Raw genomic sequence first — 25,330 nt, 5'->3', positions numbered from 1 at the left:
ATCAAGATGCAACAAGTCAACCAATCAAAGCCCCATGCAGCAGTTTTGAGAGTGGACTTGAACATGTGACAAAATTTCTCCTGTGTTTGGGTGGAAGTTTCCAACAGAAGTATGATTTTATGGCACAAGCAATGAAATCTTGGGGTTTATGGCTTGAAAAAAGCTTTGGTATGTACAGAGAGAGTAAAAAAGAGCATGAACAGGGCAAGTAAAATAGCGTGAGGTATATAGCCTATAAATATCAGATGAGAAAATGAGGGAGCTAAATTAAATAGTCTTGAAGAAAGTATCAATAGAGACATGATTATATGTCTATAAATATTTTCAAGGTGAAAATACAAGTGAAGACCAGGTGAATTATTCAGATTTAAATGATAGAAGCCAGGATATTCTAATAGTAGGAAAGAAACATGTTGGTTAAGTGCCAAAACTAATAAAGAACACTTGTGTGGATGGTTAAACCCCCATCAGTTCGCAAAGTCAATAGCACAGTTAAGACAGAAGTAAAATAAATAATAATGATAGTGCAATAAAAATCTGTGGTAGAAATTATCTGAATGTTTATCTGTGGCCTCTCCTGCCTGTGACACAGTTAAGATATTGTCCTGATATTAACTGGAAAAATGGGCAGATTATGGATGATTTTGTTACATGTCACGTTCTGGAGGCACTGAGTTGAAAACCTTTCAGCGTTTTTTTTATCTTAATCCTTTTGCTGAATGCTTTATTTTGGAAACAGTTTAGGTAGCTTTTCAATCCTCATGAAAGCCTGTATGCTAATGGGGTGGTGTGGGACTGAATGAGGAAAGGTTAACATCTCTGTGAGTGTATATCACCGAGACAGCACCGAGCACCTGAGGATAATAAAGCTGCTCTGCACCACTTCCCTTCCTGAAACTTTCTATTTCTTGTCACCATTTGGAAGGTTAAATTCACTTCATCCTGCTCTGTAAAGAACTCATACAGGATAAATTAGCAAACTGCCAAATTCTCCCTATTTCATTCTCCCTGGACAAACTCAGAGCAAGATTTTGTTCCCTTTAGCAATGTTTACACTTCATATTTTCATTATTTCACTTTGCAGGCACTTTGGTGCCAAATACACCTCTGTGTCCTAATTTCCCTAATAGTGTTAGTTTCTCTTCCCCAAGACATTGCCTAGATCTGTAATAACTCTATCACTATTCTTGAGGAAGAATATAATTTTCTTTCTGCTGTTCTTGTGTTTTTCTATAAACCAGTAAATGTTCTGACTTGATTTGACTTGAAATTCAACTTGTCACTCTTCATTTTTTCTGAAGATTGAAGCTCACATCCTCTGAATAAGGTTGTCTGTTGTTAAATATTTCCAGTAAAACAGTGTCCTCTTGTCCATGTCAGTCCTTGCTGTCAGAGCACACAGAAATCAGGGCACGCATTTCCTTCCCTTCAGTTAAACTCATATTTTAAGATTGTTTGCAGGTCAGGAGATTAGACAGAGATGGAATTATCACTGGCCAGGAGAAAGAGCCATCAACCCCTCCTGTATAGACAGGTGGGCACTGGGAAAGTTCTACTGATGTTTTGGGGCTTCAGTGGGAACACTTAGCAGGACAGAAGCCATTTCACCAATTTAGTTGAAAATGTGATCTCTGTTTCTCTGAATGTATCTCTTTAGGAGCAAATGCTACAGAACCTTTTAACTGTAGAAGTTCCTGTCTAACTGGGCTCTGCTGTGCAGTGCTCTTCCATAATTGTACACTTAAAAAGACAACACTTTAATCAAATCCAAATTTCCAAGTGTCTTTATTTCATCCCAGGATTGCCACTTGGATGATCATGTCCCTTGAGCTGCAACATCTGATGTTTGGAGGAAAAGGGAAAAAAAAAAGGTTGGTTTGAAGCAGGGGAAGATTATAACAGGAAATCAGTTGTGTGTCCCCCCAACATGAAAAGGTCATGGATAATTTTTAGTGAGTCCCCAGGAGGCCACGAAGATGCTCAGGAAGTTGGAATACTTTTGCTCTGGAGACAGGCTGGGAGAGCTGGAGGTGTCCAGTCTGGAGAAAAGAAGAATCCAGGGAGACCTTAGAGCCCCTTCCAGTTCCTAAAGAGACTCCAAAAGAGCTGGAGAGAGACTTTGGACGAGGGTCTGAAGTGCCAGGAAATGGGCAAATGACCTCAAACTGAAGAAGGGGAGATTGAGATTGGATATTAGAAAGAAATTTTTAGTATGAGACTGGTGAGGCCCTGGCCCAGGTTGCCCAGAGAAGCTGTGGCTGCCCCATCCCTGGAAGTTTTCCAGGCCAGGTTGGACAGGGCTTAGAGCAACCTGGGGTAGTGGAAGGTGTCCCTGCTCATGGCAGGGGTTGGATTCAGATGTTCTTTAAGGTCCCTTTCAACCCAAACCTTACTCTGGTTCTATGGGTATTGAAAATGAGACTCTTTTGTGGATGGTGCCAAAAGTTGTGGGGGGATGACAAAGTGTTGTCCCATCCTGCTGCTCAGAGCTCAGCTCCTGCTTTCATCTTTCTCTCCCACAAAGAGGGAACCTGACTCTCACAGGGAGGAACTTTGTCACTTTGTCACTTTGTCACTTTGTCACTTTGTCACTTTGTCACTTTGTCACTTTGTCACTTTGTCCTGTGTCCCCAGCCCCATTCCCATCCCCTGACCTCCCACCCCCCGCAAGGCTCTTGCAGATGTGTGGTGACAACATTACTCAGATTTTTGTCCTAACTTGGGATCAGGCTTTTGGGCAGTAACAGAATCATCCTGGCAGTGCAGGGTCTGTAAAATGGGCAGATATTTTTTAAAGAGTCACTAAATGAGAGTGATTCTCAAGATCAGGCTCTGAGTATTTGCTTGGACACTGAACAGTCCTCTGAAATCCTGCCAAAGGCCAGGAACAAAGAGAGATTAAAAAATTGTTGCCAGTGGAGTTTTGTGGAAGTCAAACATGTTTCTAAAAATAAAACTGGCTGAGCAATCCAAAACCAAAATGCAAAATACAAAAGCAGTCTTTTTTTTTTTTTTGAAAGAAAGGGACATATTTTCATTTCCAGCAGCTTTCTGCTTTTCTACTGCTCCAGAGTGGCACTGTGCCTGTGCTAGGGGTTGTCTCTGCTGCAGGAAATCAAGCTGAATTTGGTTCTTGACTCTGTGTGAACGCAGGAAAAAAAAAAAGACTCCTCACTATTTTAATTTTTTTGGTACTAGATGGGTGTTAATGGCTTAGCCAGTGACTCATTCTCCCTCTTGTTTGCCTTTCTAGCAGGAACCTGCTCACCAGCTGTGCAGCACATATGTTGGGAGGCAGAGACAACACGATACTTTCTAGAGAGTCTTGAAGTGTCTGTGAGCTCTTTCAAGCAGGAGCCAGTTCCACAAATGCTGGGGGTTTCAGCTGCTCAGAGAGGGAGCTGCGAGCAGGGGGTCTCTGCCTTGCATCAGGATCCAGGGACAAAGCAGAGCTCAGCTCTCAGACAGCTCTGCCAGCCAAAACGTGGTGCCAGCAGAGATGTGCAGAGACAGAGAATGCTGAGAATACAACACAGACAGCTAGGAAAGGGCAGGAACAGCTTGAGGAATGTGTTGTGATGCTATAAAAACACCAGTGGATGCCCTCCTTCCTGACAGCCTCAAAGGAATGTTTATCCACTTGCTCTGTGTGTATGGAGATGCCACCTGAAGGTGGTGGCAGCCCAGGCAGGTGGCTGTGGGGAGGATGGGTGCAGTCAGGCTGAAGTCATTCAGTGAAATGGGTTTGAAAAGCAGAGCATGTTGGGTTACAGAGAGGGGAGATGTGTGCCTCTCTTCACTGATGCTGTTTTCTTTCACTCACATCGCCGTGGGAATGTCTATTTGCATGGTAGATAAAGTTGCCAAATCAAGAGGAAAAAAAAGAAGGAGAAGGACTGGAAATAGGAACAGAACAAGCTGCTCCTTCCTTCAATCAGACAGGGTGAAAGTACATGGCAAAACGTAGCCCTCATGATCAACTGAAGTTTGACCTAGAAGCTGATGATCTCCACAAGCAAAATGTGAGTGTCAGCCCCACCATCTAAGCCTGGTAGGAAGGGCATTCCTCCTAAATTTGGTCTTCACTGTGGGGAGAAATGTGCTGTGCTTCTTAAAAGCACATCAGTTATCAGAGAGCTAAACCTCGGGCCCCTGGCTTATTTTCTTTTTCTTCATCTACCACAGACAGGTCATTTAATTCTCCCACCCTGAGTACAGTAAGATCGACTCTGAACTCAAGCAGCCCTGGGTGATGAGGTCAGGATTGCTTAGAATGAATTTGGTGAAGTAATAAAGTCTTGAAGGCAAGCTAAAGAAGAGGAAAACAGTAGGAGGTAGGAACTAGGTACTCTGTTACTAAGTCTCTTCCAGTTCCAGGAAACTGAAAAGATTTTCTCAGTCCTCATGACTGCAGAGACCTGAATGAGTAAATTTAAAAATGCTGATAAGCAAAGTAGCAAAATACTTTCTGTTAATACATTTTCCCTAAAATTAATAATTTCTTGCAGATTCTGTAGTAGGAAACTGGTGGAAAGGGTGGTTTTCTTACTCAATTTCACATTCCTTTCATTCAAAAGCAAACACCTTGATTAAGAGTGAAGACAGAAACACATGAAGGATTCTAGTTAATTTAAATAAAAATGCACTTCAGCCCTTCCCATTATGCTGATTTCCCCATCCTGGTTTTTCTCATGCTACATTGGTGCAGAGTAATCAAATTTGCATAAGTTGAAGAAAATGCTGAATCCATTTCTGTATTTGCCCGTGTCAGTGATGCATGCAGGAAGGGTTCGATACATTTCACTTGAAAGTTGTCCTGGTTGTGGTAGTTTTAAATTTGGCCTTTTTTGAGTGAAAAGGAAGAGCAGGGGATGGTTAATTTGTGATTTCTTGTGATGCATTTCTTTCCCAGTTGTTGTGGGAAGCTCCTCTCCTAAGACAACAGAGCTCAGATTACGAATCACTGCTGTGATCTTCCGTGTGAAAGATAATGCCAAATTGTAATATCACTGTTTCTCTCCTCTAAAAGATTTAGAAGTCCCAGGCTGCTTATTCTGTGCCTGCCTGAGGCCTTTCTACCTGTAATTGCTTTGGGCTTTTGCTTGGCATGGCACAGCTCTAAATTTCATTGAGCCTGCAAGGTTAGTTGTTTTGGAAGGATGGTTTGAGTGACATCATTTAATCCAATTTATCTGCCAGCCTTTACCTGGCTGTATTTTGGGGATAGTTGGGCCAAACTGGCTGCTCTGTGTCATTTTTGTCCCAGGCAGCTTTGCAGTGCCAACCTGCCATTAAAAATGTGTCAGGCAGAGTAACTCCAGCAGTGCTCTGCACTGTGGCCCTCTCTGCATGGTGTTTTATTGATCTCTAATGCAGACACTCCAGCCTCATTATTCTACACGCAATAAAATGTGAATCTCTGAGCCTGGATGCTGCTGAGAATAGGAGATCCTCATAAAGGCTGTTTATGTGTCTGTGTGTACTAAAAAGCGAGAGATAAACATCTCTGCATTTGCATTCAGTTTGAAAGCCAGAGCCAAACGTCACCCAAGGAGATGTGAGAGCTGGCAGGAGCTGTGGGAGGTGTAGTGGTTGCTGCTGGAGCTGGCCATATCCCTGCTAGAGGTGCAGGAGGCTTCTGGAGGTTGGGGAAGATAGAGCAGCCTTCCTTGGTTTGCTCCCCGAGTCATGTAAAAGCTCTGAAATGCTCTTTTTTCATGGTTCCACAAGATTTCCTTCCTTGGAACTGCCTGCAGTCTGAAGTACAAAATTAGCTCAGACAAGTGAGGCTGGTTTTACCTGTGCTCATATAAACTGGGAGTTAACAAGAACTTGTGAATGGTGCTGTGCTTATCAAAGGCATCTCCAGGGCCTTACAGCCCCTCCATGCTCCAGATGCCTGAAATGTGCATGTGAATGGAGCAGTGGTCAGAGAAAAAGGAACTTGTGCTCCTTCTTATTCTCCAGAATTAGTTTTTCAGTCCAGGTGGGGGACTGCTGGCTCAGACTGAACTTGCTGTCAACCAGGAGCCCCATATCCCTTTCCAAGGACTGCTTTCCAGCCTCTTGTTCTGCTTCCCCACTCTGACAGCTCTGCCACATCCATCCCAAGACACTGTGTTTGTATCATCTTCCCAAACCTTCACACACAGAAATTAAACCCTCCTCCCCAGGACACAATTCTGGTAGAGTTTGGAGTGGAAGTGGAAGGAGGTAGAAATGGGTTTATGTTTTCTCATTCCAGGCTTAAACAAGTTCCCTTCTCAACTGTCTCCATGCTGAGGTTGAAAGGAGAATTTGTGAGTGTCTTCCTCAGCCCTTCATTCTCCTGTCCCCGTGGTGTCACTCACCTGGTGGGCAGTCTGTAAATCCAGCTGAAATAAATCTTGGTATTTACATCAATCCTTGCAGTTATTTTTGACAAGATTGTGAGAGGCCCACCTTATTTCTCACCTTTATTATCCATCTTGTACTAACCTGAAGGGACAAACTCCCTGGAGGGAGTTGTTTTTTGTCCTCTGTTGTATAATTTTTTGTCTACATCCTCAGGTTTTGGGGGGGGATTGGAGAAGAAATTTTCCTTTGAAATCACTAAACATTTCTCTGTCACTTAAAGACACTTCTCATCAGACTCCAGTCAATATTTTATGCCCTGAATTTATGGGAAGGGAACAGTTCTTGTAACTGGCAATCAGGAATGTCATCATTGAAGTTAGTGATGTAAAAAAGAGCTGCAGGAGGTGCCAGGACACTCTCACTGCTTCAGAAGACTCCCAGCTCTCTGCAGATGGACTGTGAGGGCTGGCTGGTGTCATGTTAGCTGGAGTTCCCATCACATTTCTGCTTCTCTGTGGAATAAAGACCATATGGGAGCCAGAAGAGAGGTCATTTCAATGCCTTGCTTGGTGATTTTGTGTGACAAGAGTTGTCAAATTTGTGATATTCTGTCCCTTCTGATAGACAAATGGGGAGTGAGGCAGGACCAAGGTTGGGAGGGGGTTATTTTTGGAGGGGTCTCAGACATGCAACTTCTGAGGCAACGATTTTACTGCTGATAAAGTACAGGCACTGACAGAAGCTGTCACCATCCAGATAAAACCTTTTTTTTTTCCCCCTATCAGCAGCTGCATATAGCATCTCCCCATTGGTAGAATAAATCTGATAAAAAAATGTAGTTGTAAGCAGCAACGATTTTATCCTGGTGAAAAGATTTTATCCGACAAGAAAAATGTTGTGCCTGGGCATAATTTTTTAGATATGATGAACAACAGCATGGTATGACCCTCAGTCCTAAGGATTTTGTGTTAAAAGAACTACTGAGCGTATCAGATATACTCAACTTTTTCCTCTGCTATAATTTTTTTTTTTTCATTGGCAGAGCTCAGTTTATAGATACATCTTGACAAAAGTCTGCCAGAGGCAAATTTCAACAAAAGAACAACTTCAAACACATCCAATTAACAATTTATGAAAGGAAATCCAACATAAAATTACACAGAGGTTCACAGGGCATAAAATCTGGCACTAAATCAAATTTATTGTGGAAATGCCTGTACAGGGAGTTATGGCCCCTTCTAGTGCAGTGTCAAAGGGAACTTTATCTGTGGAGGCTCAGCGAGTGCCCTCCATCTGATCTTCTCTTGCTATAAATAAAATGTTTTGTCAGACATGGCAATGAACATAACTCAGAAGGGAATGAAGAGCACTGATAAGCCAGCTATATGCAGCTTTCAATCAGAAGCATTAGAAGTGATTCGATTTCTTAAGAGTTTCAGATTTAACATTTTTTCACTTTATCACAGAAATGATTGGCTCAGTACCATGGACAGTGCAAAAAAAAAAATTCGCTTTTATTTGTTAGCACAGCATACAGACCATGATAGCAGCTCATGGTGACTGTATTTAACATTATTATGGAGCCATTTTTATGTCTGGAAGGAAATATCAGTCCCTCTGCATCCTGTTGTTTTACTGATCTACTCATTCAGCGCCGTGGTTGGATTTTTTCAGAAGATATTAAGGATGCAAACACATGTAATTGCCTTCAGCAGCTCTGAAATTAACTTAGGTCACTACTTTGTTTAGAGAAAAAGATCTGTGTCTAGACCTTTACCTATTTAAACATGTGGGTAGCTGGTTTTCTTCTAAAAGATGACTGAGCAGCAGCCCTTGCATTGTGTTTTGTGAGTAATTTGCAGGACTATTTACAGATACCAGACCCAGCCAGTGAAGATGACAAATAAAGTTGACACAGGCCAAGATAAGTCATATTTGTGGTACAGCTGTGTTATTCCATGGACTAACCTAATATGAAGAGCTGGTTGCTGCCTCCCCTGTTTTCTCTGTGCTCCCACATCAGAACAGGAAATATTTGAGCACTTGTAAATTTGTCATCTTCCCCTGAAATTCAGACCTGCATAGGACAAGCATGGCTTCGAGTGTCCATTCGTGGGCATTGAGGTCCTTGGTGCAGTGTCCTTGCTGTGACCAGAGTACACAAATTTCTTCAGAACACTTCTCCTGTGTCTCCATAAGGAAGATTCTTGGGATCTTCCAGCCCACTTGGCCATGTGCAGTTTGCCTCTGCTCATCTGAGCCCCCTGGTGAAGATGAGAGGACACCTCTGCCACTAAATGAAGTATTAGAATACCCCAAGGGTTTTTTCCAGAGTTCATTAATACACTCTTTTGGCACTGAAACACTCTACCAGGAAAGTTAGTGTCCAAGGCACGTAATAATTAGTGAATAAAACACCCCCAGAGTATCTTAATCCTATTAAAATATGTCTTATAAAGTGTAAATTAATCTTTAACCTAATTTTAAATGATGATTTTCTTCCTGTAACACACCCTTTCTCAGTAGATCCCTGGAAAGCAGAAGGTGAAACAATGTAAGACATTAATGTCAAAGCTTTTCATCATCTGCTCGTATTTTGGAAGATACTTGACTATTTGATGCTGATTTTCCTATTTCCTTCCACTTCTTCCATCACCCCACTTCCTTCACCACGTTGTGTTATTTCCTTGTCTCCAACGAGGTATGTTATAATAATAACGAATTAATTTCATAAGACAAAGCCTAAGTGTAGGCAAATGCAAAAATTCTTTTGTTTCTAAATACAGGAATTGCATACTTTTAAAGAGTTGGAGAAGAGTTAGAGAGCTAAATAAACATTTCCAGACTCAAATCTTCCCAGTCCTTCCAGTTCTCCGGTCCTGTGCCCTTTCTTCTAAATGCCCCATGGCCTCACTTCCTGTTCACACTGTGGGAATTCAAGGGAATTAATACTTTTGACAGCAAAGGCTTTTATTTTTTGAGCATCACTCCCAGTGTTTTGGCTTCAGATAAACCCAAATTCAGAGAACTGACAATCCCCCTGAGTACTTATTTTCTCCTGTAGCTTTCAGAGGCGTTGGGGATGTTTAGGTCAAGGAGGTGCTGTGGCCACTGCCATTTCTTCTTTCAACTTCAGAGCATCAGAAGCACTTGATTTGCTTTTTTTATTGTAACTTTTGGTTAGGAGTCAAAGCTCAGCTCAAGACCAAGTTAGAGGACCATGAACATTGTTTGGAGTGGAATCCTCATGCAGTTGTAAGGTTGGAGCCTTCAACAGCTCCTCTTAGTTTAGAACTTGAGCTCAGCCTAGAAACCAACCTTGACTCAGTTCATTCTCCAAGTCCAGTCAGGACTGAACCTGACACAGGCTCAGAACCCAAAGGCTGTGTGGAAAAGACCTTGTTAAACCTCTGCCCTACTTTTTGGGGAGATACAACTGGTTCTTAAACAAGGTTTTAAAATCTGGACCTGAATATAAGTGCAGCTCCCAAAATAGAAGAAAATGGTATCTTGGGGCTTATAAAACAAGTTAGGGCCATAAAAAGAACAAAAGGGAGAGAAGCCTATTAAACAGACAGATAGGCCATGGGTGGATGATTTTAAACTGAAAGAGGAGATATTTAGATTAGATATTAGGAAGAATTTCTTCCCTCAGAGCATAGTGAGGCGCTGGAATGGGGTGCCCAGAGAAGCTGTGGCTGCCCCATCCCTGGAAGTGCTCCAGACCAGGTTGAGATGATCTTTAAGGTCTTTTCAGCCCCAACCATGCTGTGACTCTAACTGTGATCAGGTATGTCAGAAAAACCAGGAAAACTCCGCAGAATGAACACCATGAACCTGTGAGGTGCTCAAGCTGATCACTCTGCACTCACATCACTGCGGCGATTTCCTCCTTTTTAAGCTGTGCTGTTTATCTCATAAATGGAGAAGATTGGAACTTTTGTAGTTTGAATGTTGCAAGTTGGATCATAAAGTCTTCAATACAAATGATTAGGATTTCTTTGTGCCCAAGAAAGTGTCTAATTCAGGAAGAATTTTCAGGGAAATTAAACAAGGTAAATGTGTTATTTTTTTCAGCTGCACATTGGTGTTTTGTTCTGTCAGAACTGTGGAAAATTGAATTTGGTTACTGGGGCCCTAAAGTAGCTCAGGAGATCTGACTTCAAGTCCTGACATTTCCTTTGAGACTTGAAATGTTTCCTCTCATGTAATTTACTTTTCTCCTCTTCACCTTTCTGCCACTGTTTATGCCGTCTCTTATATCAATATTTCCTTTCCCCACACTAAAGCTGGAAAACATTTACACTTCCTTTGCTTTCTTTCCATTCTCCCATCTCAGCAGAGCCCTAAGGCCCCCTTCTCTGACCTGCCTGATGATGAGAAGATCTTTAATGGAGGCGATGGCGTGTGGCAGAACCAGGGCCAGGACCAAGCCTTGCTCTCGGAAATCACGGAGGAGGATTTGGAAGCCATCCGCCAGCGGGAAGAGGCCATCCAGCAGATTGAGGTCAGTAACCTCCTCCCACCACCAGGTTTTGTGAGCTGGAAGTGCAGAATCCTACATTGTGCCTTGCTCAACATGAAGGAAATCCTGATTTACGTCTCTGCCAGTACGGCGTTGCTAAAAACGGGGGAGGTTAGCAAGAATTTCTAAACATGGGATTGGGTGATAAATGGAAAAGTTGGAAATCTGTGTGATTTGTAATGAAAATGACAAGAGTTAATTTCTGCTCATGGGTTGATGGTTGGGTTCTTCCCAGTGAGTCTTCCACGGCAGAGTCTGTGGTGAGGTGCTTTAATTGAGCTGGGTTCTGCAGCAAAACAATTTCAACAACTTCAACTGGAATTTGTCACAGGCAAAAACACTCAGCTTTACCATTAGAGAGAATAATGGGGAGACAAAAGGAAATAACTTGTTAACCTTTTCAAATTATTCAGTATTTTGCAGTGTCAAAGTATTTGGACATTCTTTTCGTAGTTAAAAGAGGACATACTATTTTTATTCCCCTTTTTTTTTTTTTTGAAAGCCCTGTAAAAATATGCAATAAAAGGAACAAAAAGAGGCCTGAATAAGTTAAGCATCCCACATTTTTCTTTTTATACTTTCCTTTTTACGCTTTTGGGAAACTCTTGTTAGTTAAATTTAAGCGATAAACGGGTAAAACAAGAACATGTTAAACCTTCCTAATTTGTATGCTTTTACAGACCTAAACTCAAGATGAACCAAAAAAAAAGAGGGCTTCAGAATAATCAGAGCATTTAATTAAGGGCTATACTTTGTCCTTTAATTGGATTGGGCTAATTTTATCAGGATAGATTTTGGGTTGCAGTACAGCAGGAACCGTGATTGAGTTAACAGTGCCAAAAGGGGACAAAAGTTCCTGCTGGGGGCTGGTGCTTTGAGGTTGGGACCTCTGTTTGCAAACAGGGATGGCCACATATGACTCAGCTCTCCAAGTCCGAAATTTTGACAGTTTTAAGGGAGAAGGTGGAGGTCAGTGTTTTTCTAATTTCTGTTGTGGTTCACTCAGCAGAGATGAATGAGCTTTGTGGACTTGTGTCCATTACTAAGGGTGAAACTGTCGATGAATATTGTCACACTGAGTATATTTGGCCATGATTTGTCATTTTGCACTTTGAGGGATCTCAGTGCATCCAGCAGGACAAACTGTAGGGAACTTTGTTGCAAAGAAAATGCATGTTTTTGGGGTGTTCCTGCACTTTGATGCTCAGGAGGGATGGTAGGAAATGTATTTCTGAAATTATCTTGTGAGCAGCACCACCGGCTCACTGGAGATATGTGAGAACAGTCTGAGTAGAATCTTGTGCTGAGCTGTATGGGATGACCCTGCTTGAGCAGGGATGTTGGACCAGATGACCCCACTGCGGTTCCTCAGCCATTCTGTGGTTCTGTGATTTTGTGATCCCTTTTGTTTCAAATATAATCTGAGCCTTTTCTAGTTTGTCTTTACATTGCCCCTGTCCTCCTCAGGGAAAAAAACCCACAGTTAGTAGTTGTCCATTAGGCAGTGGGGAATGAAAACCCCCAAGGCTGCCTCAAGCCCACCAGCTTTTAAAATCAAGACATGCAGTTGTGTCTCCTTGGAGAGATCTTTATTTATTTTGCTGGTTAAATCCCATTTCTGTGCCACAATTTGATGTCTTTGCACCAAGTTGCAGAGGACCATGTGACCATAGTGAGGTAATTGAGGAGGTGAAGTGAACCCAATCACAATTCTAAACAACTTAAAAAAAAATCTACGTTCATGTATTGTACAGGGTTTGTATCTATTGATTTGATTCTGGATAGCTTTCTGCCTAATATGAATTTATATCTGAATAGTTTAGTTTATGTAATTAATGATTCAGTCAGCTTAAGCAGTTAATGATGTTTAGGCTTTTGCTTCCTGAGAATTACCCATTTTTTCCCCATCTCCTCTATCCATTTTGCTTTGTTCTCAAAGATCCCTGTTCATCCTCTAACGAGGGCTGCATTCCACAAACATTATTTCAAATGTAGTTTAAATATTTCTCCTCGGGGGGAAAATATTTAAGACCGATGGTATTTTGTTTAACATCTCTTTTGAAAGAAATATAATGAAAATGAGTTTTTTTGGACAGCATTGTTCCTCTCCCCAGCTGTATTTGAATAAGCAGATGGTGCTTTTAAATAATTTTCACTGTGTTTTGTTTTTCTGTTTGTTGACCCACACGAGCATATTTCTTGTGAAAGGACTCATCTTGCACATTAAAACTTCCCTGTTTTCAGCAGAAATTGTGGGTACACAGAGGATTCCTTGAGCTCACAGTCACCACAACAGCTTTTTTCCAGTATATTTTCCCAACCAGTGAGTAGCCAAGAAGGTTAAAATGACACATTATTCCTAACTGTCAAACATAACTAATAAACCAGATTTATTGCCAATTTGATGTATAGCATTTGTTGTCCTTTGTTCTTTGGGGACCAGAATGAAGAACAGAGTTGTGCAAGAATTGTTTTGTGCAAGTAGATTGGTCTCACTGGGATTTCCATGTTGCTGCATATCCAGCACCAGAAACATGCAGATTTTGAGCAGCACAGGAGACATTGAAAGAACATCACATCTTCTGGTTACACATGACTTTAGAGAAGCTCATGGTGCTGGTACCAGTCATGGGACTTTTGTTTAGAGACACTGAATTCACCCTTTTTGCAAGAAAAGCCTTCTTAGTTGCTGAAGAAATAAAAAAATAAATTCTCTTTTCATTTTGTGTCCTGAAAAACAGATATAAAATTGTGCCTATAATAGACATTTTCTTAATGTTCCAATGACTTTTTCCCACTTGTGTGTTTTCCAAAGTCTCTTCAGAGGTTTGGGTTAATGGGACATTGTTCTCTGTCAGGAACATCCCTGGAGGCACTTTGCAGTTCACAGTTTCCACCTAGACAGATAACAGCCAAGTCAAAAGTTCACCTGGCTGTTCATTTTATTTAAATGTGCTCCTTTTGCTATTGCTTGCAGATTAAAACCAGAGACGTCTGCAAGGGAGATGTCTCGCCAAAACCTTACATTTTGGAGAAAGATCTTTATTGCTTGGAAATGTCAAAATCTGGTAGGACACAGCAGCCTTGACACAAGTGTTATTTCTTAAAATATTGCTTTGAACTGTTATATAAAACCTATTTTAACTTGAACTGTATTGGCAGTGAATAATAGATGCCATAACAGCTTTATATATAGCACTGTAAAATGTGCCATCAGAAATACATGAGCTGAGCTGTAATGTGCATTGTCAGTGCTCAGTGCTGGCACAAGCTCTGTCATAGCATATATATATATATAATATATGTAATTTACCATCTCATACCTTTCATTTGCACCTGTGGTCATCTGAAAAATGGGTGGAGATAAAAGTTTGAGAAGAAATGGATGAGCACTGAATGGGGAACTTCACAGAATTTCAGCTGGAAAGACCTATTAAAAAAAAAAGATATTAAATGCTGTATTGATTCAGAGAGCCTCCCGTGATCCCCCACATGCAGACAGCTTCCCCAGGGGTGATGAGAAAGGAAAATGAGGAAAACCTCCCCCAAGGTGGTCCACCAACCCTTTTCCTTTCTCACAGCAGTTTCCCATCCCCATGCTCTGCTTCCAGAGTGGGCATTCTCCTCCCTTGGAGAGTGGGAAGTGTTCCTTCCCATGGCACAGGGGTTGGAACAAAATTATCTTTAAGGTCCATTCCAATCCAAACCACTTTATGATTCCATGATATCCTGAGGAAAGCAAAACACATCCCAGGAACTGCATTTCAGTTGATGCATCCCTTGGCAAAAAAGAAGGAGAGATGGATAGGTTGTGGCAACAGGTGTGAGGAAAATGCTTTTATTTTTAGGAGAGGTTGTTCCCTCTGGGTCGTTGTTGAGGAATGTTGATGTTTATTCCCTGTCTGTTTTGAAGAGAAGTGATAGATGCCAGCCTCCACGCCTGTCACTCAAGCCTTTGTAGGCAGACAGAAAATGAAGCACAATAAAAATAAAACAAAAGAAAGCCCCACAGAGTCTGGCAGAGTGTGTTTGTTAGTTCAGACATGTTCCTTGTTCCCTCATTACTACGTATCATTTCTTGCTGAGGGCTGTTTTTGGTAAAATCTCTCACCGATGGTTGCAGTTTAGAGAGTTTAGTGCAAGCTATTTTATACCTTTCATCAGCTTCAATAGTCCAGGGCTTTGACTTATGAGGGCTCTGCCTGTCTCTTCACTGAGGCTTTTTTGATTCAGAGTAATGTATAAATAACACAAGATCATGACAAGCACCATCCGTGAACGATCTGGCGCCGTGTGAGTGTCAAGCTCTCCTCATGACAGCATTGGGGACCCTAATTATCCTGAGCTGCAGAGCTGCCTGCCAGGTTGACATGGCCATCCCTGGGACTGGTATTGAGTTGTTCCCTAAAGAACCAGCTCCAGTATGCTGCCCAGTCTAATTTAAAATGACCTGAGCTGCAGGACTGCTACCGTTTATTTCGGGAGACTATTTCACGGTCCGGCAGGCTTTGGTGTTGATGAAATGCTTCCCTCTGTTCTTGCTAAAGATCCTTTTCTCATTCTCAACTCTTTACACCTAGTGAAACTCTGCTGGACCCTGCAAATAATTCTTCTTCCCCTTTGGCTTTTAAACTCTTCAAATGCTAGCAGTTATCCTCTTCTTCACAAGTTGGTGTCCCTGGATTTTCAGTCACTTCAGCTCTCTCTTCTCAATTATTTCCCATTTGTCAGTTCTTTGCTCCTGCAGCAGCAGACTGTATACAGGATTTTGGGGTTGTGCCAGAGCTGAACAGAAGAAATGTGTAAAAAGCCCCATGGAAGAAGTTCAGAGATTACAAGTCCTGATGGAAAATTTCTAGATAATTCCTGCACTAGTAAATTATACTCAGCAAAGACACTAGAATGTGTTCATTACACTTTTTAATTGTTAAGAATGTCCTGACAGACTTTTGACCCAGATTAGCCAGTACTTACCCAGTTACTGACACAGTCTGAGCAGTAATATTTTCTTAGAGGCAGTTTTGGTGCAGCCACACTGTTCAGAGGGTAAGGGGATTTAATGATGTGCCTGCAGTTAAGTGCAGTTTAAGTGCCTGAGAATTGGCATTTTCCATGTCCTTGCACAGCTACAGCCCTATTGATTTATGAGTTGATCACAAAAATTTCCTCTAGCCCTCACTGACATTTAAGAAAGAGGAAGAGCAAGGCGAATTAAGGGTGAATTTTGTGGGAAACTGTGCAAGCCTGAGGGCGAAATGAGGTGTAGTGAAAATAGCAGCTGGCCTCTTTGAAAATGTGGAGAAGCCTTAGCAAGTCTTGAGAACAAAGAGCAGCCCATCCCAGTGGAATCCTGCAGTGGCCATTTCCATTGAATATTGATTTGACTGTGCCTCTCTCTCTGTGCCCCTGTGGCCTCCAACACTCCTGCATTGCTGTAAGAGACTTCCCTTCATGTCAAAACCACTCAATCTGCACATCTTTAGCATGTTGCTTTCAAACTGCCACCGTCATGCCAGGCAGATCTGAAAAGTTTCATTCTTTTTAGATTCAGGGTTTTATCAGGCTCACAGAATATCCTGAGCTGGAAGGGACCCACAAGGATCACTTAGTCCAGCTCCTGGCCCTGCACAGGACACCCCAAGAATGCCCCTGAGAGCTTCTCCCAAAAAAAAAGTGGGGATTTTTTGAACTCTGTCAGGCTGGTGCTGTGACCACTGCCCTGGGGAGCTGTTCCAGTGCCCCACCACCCTCTGGGGGAAGAACCTTTCTCCTAATATCCCACCTAAACCTCCCCTGGCACAGCTCCAGACTGCTCCCTCAGGTCCTACCACTAAAACAGCAAACACATCCCATGCTGTATTTTCTTCTCTTTCCATTTTCCACTCTTTATTAAGTGCTACTGTTACAAATATATTGATACACATCCATCTATTCTGTAATCCCAGCACATCCAAGAGAGGCAAGAGATGAAATACCACTGGGTAACACATTGTGAAGATTCTCTCATCCTCTCCTTTCTGCTCACACATCACTTTTGCTACAACTGCATGCAAAAGTCCAAACTTTTTATTCTTGCCTGGCTAAAACTGTATTTCTTCCTCTCATGGAAATGATTAGAGCTTGTATATTTTTGCAATCAGTGTTTCATCAGGGATACGTGTACAGCCTTGGATATCCCTTTGCAAGACAGAGAGGTTTCAGGAATATATCACAAATCTTTTTTAGCCCAAGGCAATGTCTCATGTCTCAGGTGTAACCTTATGACTAAACTGTGTGTAGTGAAATTTTTTTAACTAAATTGGAGAGGTTTCCACTGTGTGCTAGAGATAATTTTCCTTTTCTCACTTACATTCCCAGTGCCTTATCCAAAGCCTGTTAGTGTCAGGAAGTCTTGCCCCAAACCCTTTCCTTCATGCCCTATTCCTTCAGTGAGCTTGCATGAAGAAGGCAGTAATGAAAACCTGGATTCAGCAAATCCCTTATGTGTGTCTTAAAAGCTTTGCTGAATAGGGATGGACTTTAGAACCTACTAAAAGTGAAGTATTTCCTCTGCAGAAGGAGAAAATAGTGCTGACACACACATAATTTGCTAACAATCTGAATTTTAGGAAGACACATCTGCATTTTTATATCCACAGAAACTGAGCTGAGTTAAAGTCCGACCTGTCAATGTGCATTGATAAGGCAGAGAGCTGGAAAGAGAGAGATCTCCAGTGCTGGTGGTGAAATATTGTTTTTCTTCTGCAAATCCTCCTGCTTAAGTGTTAATATTTCTTTGATGAAAAGAATCTGTCACTTTCCTCCTCCATTTACTGCACTTTTGCCAAAGTTTTCGCCACCAGATAATGACTGTCTCAAAAAAGGCAACGTCTTGCCCCTATTTCTGTTAGCACAGAGAGTACAAACATCAAATGCCTCATCCACACAGGAATTTTTGTGGCTGTGATTTGCTGCCTCAAAGGGGAATTACCCTCTCACCTATCAGGTTAGAGTGGTTCACTCTAGTTCTCTGATGCTAATTAATAACAATCTACATCAATAGCCCATAAGCCAGCTGAGATTCCTTAGCAGTGCTCAAAAGAGCTGTCCCAGCAGGTTTGGCTTCTTACCTTCCTGACTTGAGTGCTGTGCTTTATTTATTAATTATTTTGGGTGGGGAAATCAAGTCAAGACCGGGGTGGGGAGGGGAATAACAGCAGGTGAGTCTTAAGTCATGGAAATATAAAAGTTCCTGTTGGCAAAGCCCTGAAGCATCTCAAGAACCCACTGGAGAGTGAGTCAGCCCTCCCTCATTAGAGCTCAGCAGAGAGAGAAGTGAACCAAGGATATTGAAAAGACCCCACAGAGGTAACAAGGGAAGAGATGACTGAGAAGGACAATGAAATCCACATTTCACAGCAAGACCTGTTCCCATTCCCTCCTATTTACCAAAAGGTGCCTGGTCCTTTATAAATTATCCTTGACAGGAATATTCTCCCACATCCTCACAGAAATTAGACTGAAAATCACATTCTTAACATTGTTAACAATGAATGTCAAATTTTAGAGGCTGATGACAAAGACAGTATTAGTTTATGCCCTCTTCACTGTGCAGGCTCATTTAATTCAGGTGTTCTTAAATGCTTTTAATTGCTTCTTTATGAAAGAGGATATTACAGAACTGCCTATCCCCACCACCCTGTCCACCATTTATCTACCCAGAGTGTCTCCTCTGGTTGTCATTTCCTTCTCTGCACTGAAGTCACCTCTTCCCATCTGTATTGAGGCTCTCAGATGACTCACTTGAGGCAGAAAGACTATTAGACTCACCTAGGAGCCATGGAGAATTGCAAATTTTAGTGTTATAATATATTTCCTTCAGTGCAAATTTTTAGCCAGACCCCTGAGCAGCCTGGTTTGACCTCAGAGTTGGTCCTGCTGCGAGTGAGAGGCTGGACTTGAGCTCTCCTGTGGCCTTTTCAAACCTGAATTATCCTGTGATCTCATGATCTCATTATCTCTGCACCTCCTTTGACTGCACCACTGAGGGCTACCAAAAGTTCATGTGTTAATCTTGCTTCAGTCTAAAGACAAAACATCTCTATTTCCCTGTCTGTGTGAGCTCCTGAGTGAGGCTCATTCTCCCTCCTCTTCCATCCTTTGTCACCACAGGCAGGAGTTCATGCTTTGCTGCTCTGTTCATACCACATTTGCCATTTATTTGGGGAAATAATTAGGATATTTTACCCATCAGAAAGGTGGGTGTCCCTGGAAGAGAAGTCCTCTGAGGTGACCCTGTGCCCAGTGGGTCTGTGTGCCATCAGAGGGTTTGCCCAGAGAAGCTTTGGCTGCCCCATCCCTGGAAGTGTTCAAGGCCAGGCTGGATGGGGCTTGGAGAAACCTGGGACAGTGGAAGATATCCCTGCTCATGGCAAGGGGTTGGAACAAGATGATCTTAAAGGCCCTTTCCAACCCAAACCATTCTGTGATTTTTATGCAGAGATGTAACCAGAGTCATGTTTCAGGAGAATTCATAATTCTCTTGTCCAGCAGTAACTGGAATGCAGATGTGGTTTGGCCATGCTGGCATCAAAATCTGCATTTTTAAAAATATGGACTCTTATTGAGATAAGAAAAAAGTTGCAGTGTCTTCTAATTTAAGGCTAAGGGATTGCTGTTGAAGGATGTGTGATAGAAGGGTTTTAGATCCAAGATCAACACATGTCCAGATGTTTTTTTGTAATTTTATTCTTAATATCTTCTACTAAGCTGTCAGGACTAAAAGGATTTTCTGGATCACTCAAAGTGTTCCTGTGAATGCCTAAGACTTCTTTCTTTCCAGGTTTTAAACTGTTCCATGGCTTTTAACTGAAAAACAGCAGGTTTAGATCAGATATTAGGAAAAATCTCTTCCCTGTGAGGGTGCTGGGGCCCTGGCACAGATTACCCAGATAAGCTGTGGCTGCTCCATCCCTGGAAGTGTCCAAGGCCAGGCTGGATGGAGCTTGGAGCAACCTGGGATGGTGAAAAGTGTCCCTGCCCATGGCAGGGGTTGAAATAAAAGGAACTTTAAGGTCTTTGACAACCAAAACTATCTCACGATTCTCTGCTGTATCTACAGCAACAAACATCTGCTTATTTTTAACTCCACCTTTGGAGCTGTTGATTTTTGGAACAAATATTCCTGAATTTCATCTTTCCTTGTCAGTTCTCCCAAGAGGGATAAAAGCTGCCAAGGATTTCTCACCGTGCTCCTATTCCCACTTCACAGCTGGAGAAACTGAGACATTATGGATTGTTTCTCTGCCAGTGGAGCTCCACAGAAATGTAAATGCCTTGCTTAAGACCTGGGAAAGGGTCAGGATCAGTGCCAGGATTAAAATGCTGCTTGTTCTGTACTTCCATACCCAATTCTCTTCAGACTGTGCTGGGATGAGAGATCCAAATACAAGATCTGGCATATTTAGCTTCTAATTTTTCTTCCTGTTTGAATTGTGAGGCAGAAGGAACGTGCTCCTGTTCAGAAAACACAGTGTCATCCACTCAGCTTGGATCAAGCTCAAGGAAAACACTGATCCTGATTTGTAACTGAAGGAAGATCTTCCTTGCAGGGGGGGAATTGTTGGGGTATGAAGTTTCACCCATGATACCGTGACTTTATCAGGAGATGCTGAACAGCAGCTTCTCTGCAAGCACAGATTGCTCTGTCAGAGACAGAGAACCTCTGAAAAATCTTCAGATGTGAAGATGAGGCTGCAGGAGTGAGGACAGGGGGGAAAGATCTGCTCTGTGCTTGTAGACATGAAACACACCTGAGGGAAAGCCCACAGGTGAATGTCAGTTGTGTCAGACAAGGTGGTGTTGAGGGATTAAAGATGAGTTTCTGTTGTGGGCTGGAGACAGATGAGCTCAAGGGATTCCATGCTTAGAGCTGAGTGCTGGAGTGTCACCCTGATTTTTTAAGTTTTTCTAAGCCTTCTGATGTTTACATTCTTGTAACTAACTTTCTCACACACTTTATGTAAATAACTTAGTGGTTTGCATTCTCTTATAGAAGAAGAGAAATTTAATAGACTGTTAGTTTGTCCAGCGTCATTGGAGAGGGGGCACTGTCACCCTCCAATCCACTGTCACTTTTGAAAATCTACAGAGTCAAAAATTAAAAGTTCTTTTTTTACCATCAGAGAGCTGCATGTCTGCGTAGTGTTATTTCATAACCTATAGTGACCCTGGAGACTTCGATCAGCATGTGCTGATTTTCTGAACTACGCTTTGTTGCAAAGGGAATCTTTGCTCATTTTGCCCCACTCATGGTTCTTGGCAGACCCTTTTCTCTCCTGGAAGTGGTGAGAGCCCAGATAGCTGTTGGTGTTGAGGAGGAGCAACTTTGAATCTCATCCAGCACTGAGAGCTCTTACACGAGCAGCTCTTTGAAAAGGCTGCTAGTTCCTCATGCAGGACAAAACTCACTTCATCTGACAGTGGTTGGAGGTAGCAGCTACTCCCTCTTTGCCTATCCAGTTTTAGGAACTGGCCACAAATCCAGTGAGTTTGAGGAATTACAGAATCAAAGAATTGCTTTGGTTGGAAAAGACCTTTAAGATCATCAATCAAACCATTGATCTGACTGCCAAACTCACCACTGCACCATGTCCCCAAGTGCCACATCTAAACCTCTTTTAAATCCCCCACGGAGGATGTCTCTACCACTGTCCTGGGCAACTGTGCCAGGACCTGACAACCCTTTTGGGAATTTATTTTTTTTAATATTCAGCCTAAACCTTCCCTGGCGTAACTTTAGGCCAATTCCTCTTGTCCATTGCTTGTTACCTGGGAGAAGAGACCAAACCCCACCTCACTGCAGCCTCCTGGGAGGACAGAGGACAACACTGCTTGTGCTCCTGATCCCTTAATCAGTCATCCCAAGCCCTGAAGTCTCTTGATTGTCCTTTTTATTGCAACTTCATTGCTACCTAGCAGGAAAAAAAATCAATAAGAGACAATAATCTGAGGGTTGTAGCAGGATAGGAAGTTTTCACATCTTTAGCCCAGAGCAGCAGTGGACTGCTCTTAGAAGTGGGTCTGGTCTGCACATTGGACTTTATTTTCCCTTCAGGAAGAAGCCTTTTCATCTGCTCTGTCATTGGTACCAAACAGGTGAACCAAAGTACCTTCAGAAAACTTCAATTTAACAAAGATTTCATCAATTTGATGGTTCAGTCTCAGACAAGAAAACACCTGCCCAGAATCACTGCAGCTGAAGGGGGTTGCACAAAGTAACTCAAATGCTCTTCCCACTGCCCAAAACAGACACAACTACTCCTGGAGAGTCTCCCTCCTGTGGTTTCCAGGGATTTGTGTCTTCCTCAACAAAATTCAGGTGACAGCAGAAGTGACTCCTTATTTTTGGTATTTTTAGCATGGGGTGGGGACAGTGGGGAGTGGGAGACCAGTAAAGAGGCAAAGTGAAGGATGTCTTGATCAGCAATGATTCAGCAGAATTTCATATTTAGTCTTGTTCTGACAGTCTCTATAAAAATCCTGCAAATTGCTGCAAACTTCAGTCCTTCAGCCTGATTTGATTACTGGGTGCTGTTAGCAGCCCAGATCAAAAAGTCACTCTGTAAACACCAGCCCCTCTTTTTGGCATGACCCTTTAAAACAGTCCTTAAAAATGAATTTTCTGGAGGATTTCAGTTGTCACACAAGGTATTTCTCCCATTCTCCTTTTCCTTGCTAAATGCATCCAAAAAATGTAAAGTGGGGGTGGGAGGGGTGGACGGAAGGAAATTGAGAGCAAACCCCATGACTCCTCTGCCTCCCTGATTTCAGCTCATACTTATATATACAAGTCTCAGCATTGGGATGCAAGGAATTTTGGGATTAAGTCCTTCTATCCTGAGTGTATCTGGAGGAAATAAAAGGAAATCCTGCACCTTTGCATGTTGGTGCTGGTTGCTTAGGAGGGAGTCACCTCCAGCTGAAGTCTGACAGGGCTAAGTCGTGTTCCCTCAGTTCCTTCTCCCTGATGTTCTTTCCAATTTATATCACTGAGAAGGGTTAAGGAAGGTGACTTCAGGTGTTGCCATTAGAAAGTCAAATTGCAAAAATAAAGCATTAAAAATAAATGCCGCAGCGGAATTGCTGAGCCAGGGAATAAAGAGCTTTAAATGCAAGCAGGGAACTGGCTGTGCATTTCTCCACCAGTCACCTGTCTCCCTATCTGAGGATTAAGGACTCTGTGTCTTTTAGTCCTGCATCTTCCCATTCAGCTCCAGGTGTTGCTGAATGTCACAGTTTTTACAGCTTGCCCATTAAGATTTAGAGGAACTTCCTTCTTTTTATTTGGATGGCAGGAGGATGATTATTGCTTGTTCTGAGTCACTTCATAGGAGAGACCCAAGGAGAGTCTCTCATAGATTTTAAATATAGGTGGTATTCCCTAAATAAACTTCATGAATTTGGTGAGTGGGTAATTTGCTTATAGGGTGGATCCCCAGCTATGGGGAATTGCTATAGATCCACTGACTTCCATGCTGTCAATGAACTGGTCCCTCCTTTTGAATGACTTTCAAACTCCTCCAGAGAAAAGCATGAACAGCATTTCTGTCATGCACAGCTTTCCTCTCCCCTGGGTGTTTTTGCAGGAGCACGAGGTATTTTACAGCCACACTCAAACAGATCTTGCCACACTAGATCATCTTTCAATGTTTTTCTGTCCTTGTCCCTCCCTCAAGGTATCATGTTATCCCCTAAATCTCAGGGTGCAGTGGTTCTTTCTTGTTTACCCTGGACCTTTGCTGAGGCTAGAAAGCAGTCAGATGGAATATTTTCAGGATTCCTTGCTGCTGTGTGCTCCCAGAGCTGGGAAGACCTCATGGGATCATGAGCAATCACCATCATTGCTGCAGGCAGAGGGCAGTCCGGAAGGATTTTAGGGCTGGAATCTGTGCAACACAGAGAAGGTCTGGAGCAGGCTGAGGGGCAAGATGACAATATCCAATATCCCAGTAGCAGCATCATCTCCTAACTGGGGACAGTGCCATATCAGGAGTTTTTACAGCTCTGATGTCCCCAGGGCACCAGTTCATCACCACCAACCCATGCAGTTGTTACACCATGGGGAACAGTCTAGGCTTCAAATCTAGCTCCATCTGAGCTCTCTTCTCTTCTTCTCCATCCCTCCACACCCCCTGAACCTGGTGTCGATGAATTTTGCAGCACTCTGTGTGGGAGCAGTGAGGTTTGGGTTAGAGACTATTACATAAATACATCTTGCTGGTTTTTTTTCTCCCAGTTCCTATGGAGTTAGAGCACCTATTGTTGTGTGCCATCAAAAAGGCTGCCACAATAGCTTGGGAGGAGCTGTGAGGAACCAGCATGTTGTTTTCCAGGTGGATTTTCTCTGCTGGGTTGAGTGGGTGGCTGAGCAGATGGCTCAGCCATCTCAGATGGTGCTGAAGGCTCTCTGATGCTTGGTGACCTCCAAGGGGGATAGAATGTAAGAAAATGAAGATAGTGCAGAAGCTAATCTCACCTCTGAGGAGTTGCAGCTGTACTAATCACCAAAGATTAGGAACAGGCCTGCCCTTAACAGGCCACAGCTGTGTTCAGTGAGGATGGGTGCTATAAAAGAGTGGGTCAGCTGCTTGAGGAGTGAGTTGGATTTGTTGGCTGTGCTGTGAGGAGTTGCTCATAAAACATCAACAAGAAGTTATGGACCTTTAGCAATAAGATGACAACAGATCCCTTCCTCTGAAATCTGGGGTCAGGAGTGCCATGGAGTTCTACCTGCCTCAGCCACATGGTTCCTGTCAGCCATCAAGGTGCTGGCACTTGCTGGCTGTGTTGCTTTAGCACAGGGATAAATGAATCCTCTCCTCCTGAGTGAGGCTGGAGCTGGGAAGTGCTGCCAGACTGCCAGCCCTGTGTAATTTAGTGCCTGGTGCATTGTGTGTCCTCATACCTTGTTTGCTGTTCTGGAAGGCACCAGAGCATCTAGCAGTGGTTTTCTTTAGGCTGCTCAATTCTCTCTGCTTGACTTGTGTGCCAAATGTGGAGTCATAGGAGCTGCAGGAGGAATTTTCATTTCCCCCTCTCACAGTTGCATTCATCAGTGTTGAACAACATTCACAGTTGAATTATTGAAAGTGCTGAGCACCTTCTGATGTTTGCAACAGCCCTGCCCAGTCTTGATGAGCCTGACTACAGAAATGCAGTCTGGTTCTGCCCTGTGATTGCCCCCAGGCATTGTCTTCTACATCTTTTGTGTACCAAGTCTGTGGTATTTTTGGAGTACCCAGGATGAAGGAGGAATTGATGAATCTGACTCCATGCTCTTAGAAGGCAAATTTATTATTTTATGTTATTATAGTAAAACTATACTAAAGAATAGAGAAAGGATACTTACAGAAGGCTTAACAAGATACTAATTAAAAACTTGTGACTGCTTCCAGAGTCCCGACACAGGCTGACTGTGATTGGTCACTA

The 25,330-nt window shown here is 42.7% G+C and overlaps 1 protein-coding gene across 5 annotated transcripts in view; it reads left to right on the top strand.

Annotated features, from left to right (window-relative positions):
• TSNARE1 (t-SNARE domain containing 1) overlaps positions 1–25,330 on the top strand; it is a 450,161-nt gene that overhangs the window by 227,545 nt on the left and 197,286 nt on the right. For 4 of the 5 annotated variants that reach the window (XM_059867827.1, XM_059867801.1, XM_059867809.1 and 1 more), the window contains one exon: positions 10,676–10,843. In XM_059867827.1, the coding sequence (XP_059723810.1) occupies positions 10,676–10,843 (168 nt within the window). The remainder of the gene's footprint in view (positions 1–10,675; positions 10,844–25,330) is intronic. The other variant, XM_059867836.1, reaches the window with a different exon arrangement.

Source organism: Haemorhous mexicanus, chromosome 1 (assembly GCF_027477595.1).
Source record: "Haemorhous mexicanus isolate bHaeMex1 chromosome 1, bHaeMex1.pri, whole genome shotgun sequence".
NCBI classification, from domain to species: domain Eukaryota; kingdom Metazoa; phylum Chordata; class Aves; order Passeriformes; family Fringillidae; genus Haemorhous; species Haemorhous mexicanus.
Note: the sequence above shows the minus strand (reverse complement) of the source record. Positions and strands in the feature narration are given on the sequence as shown.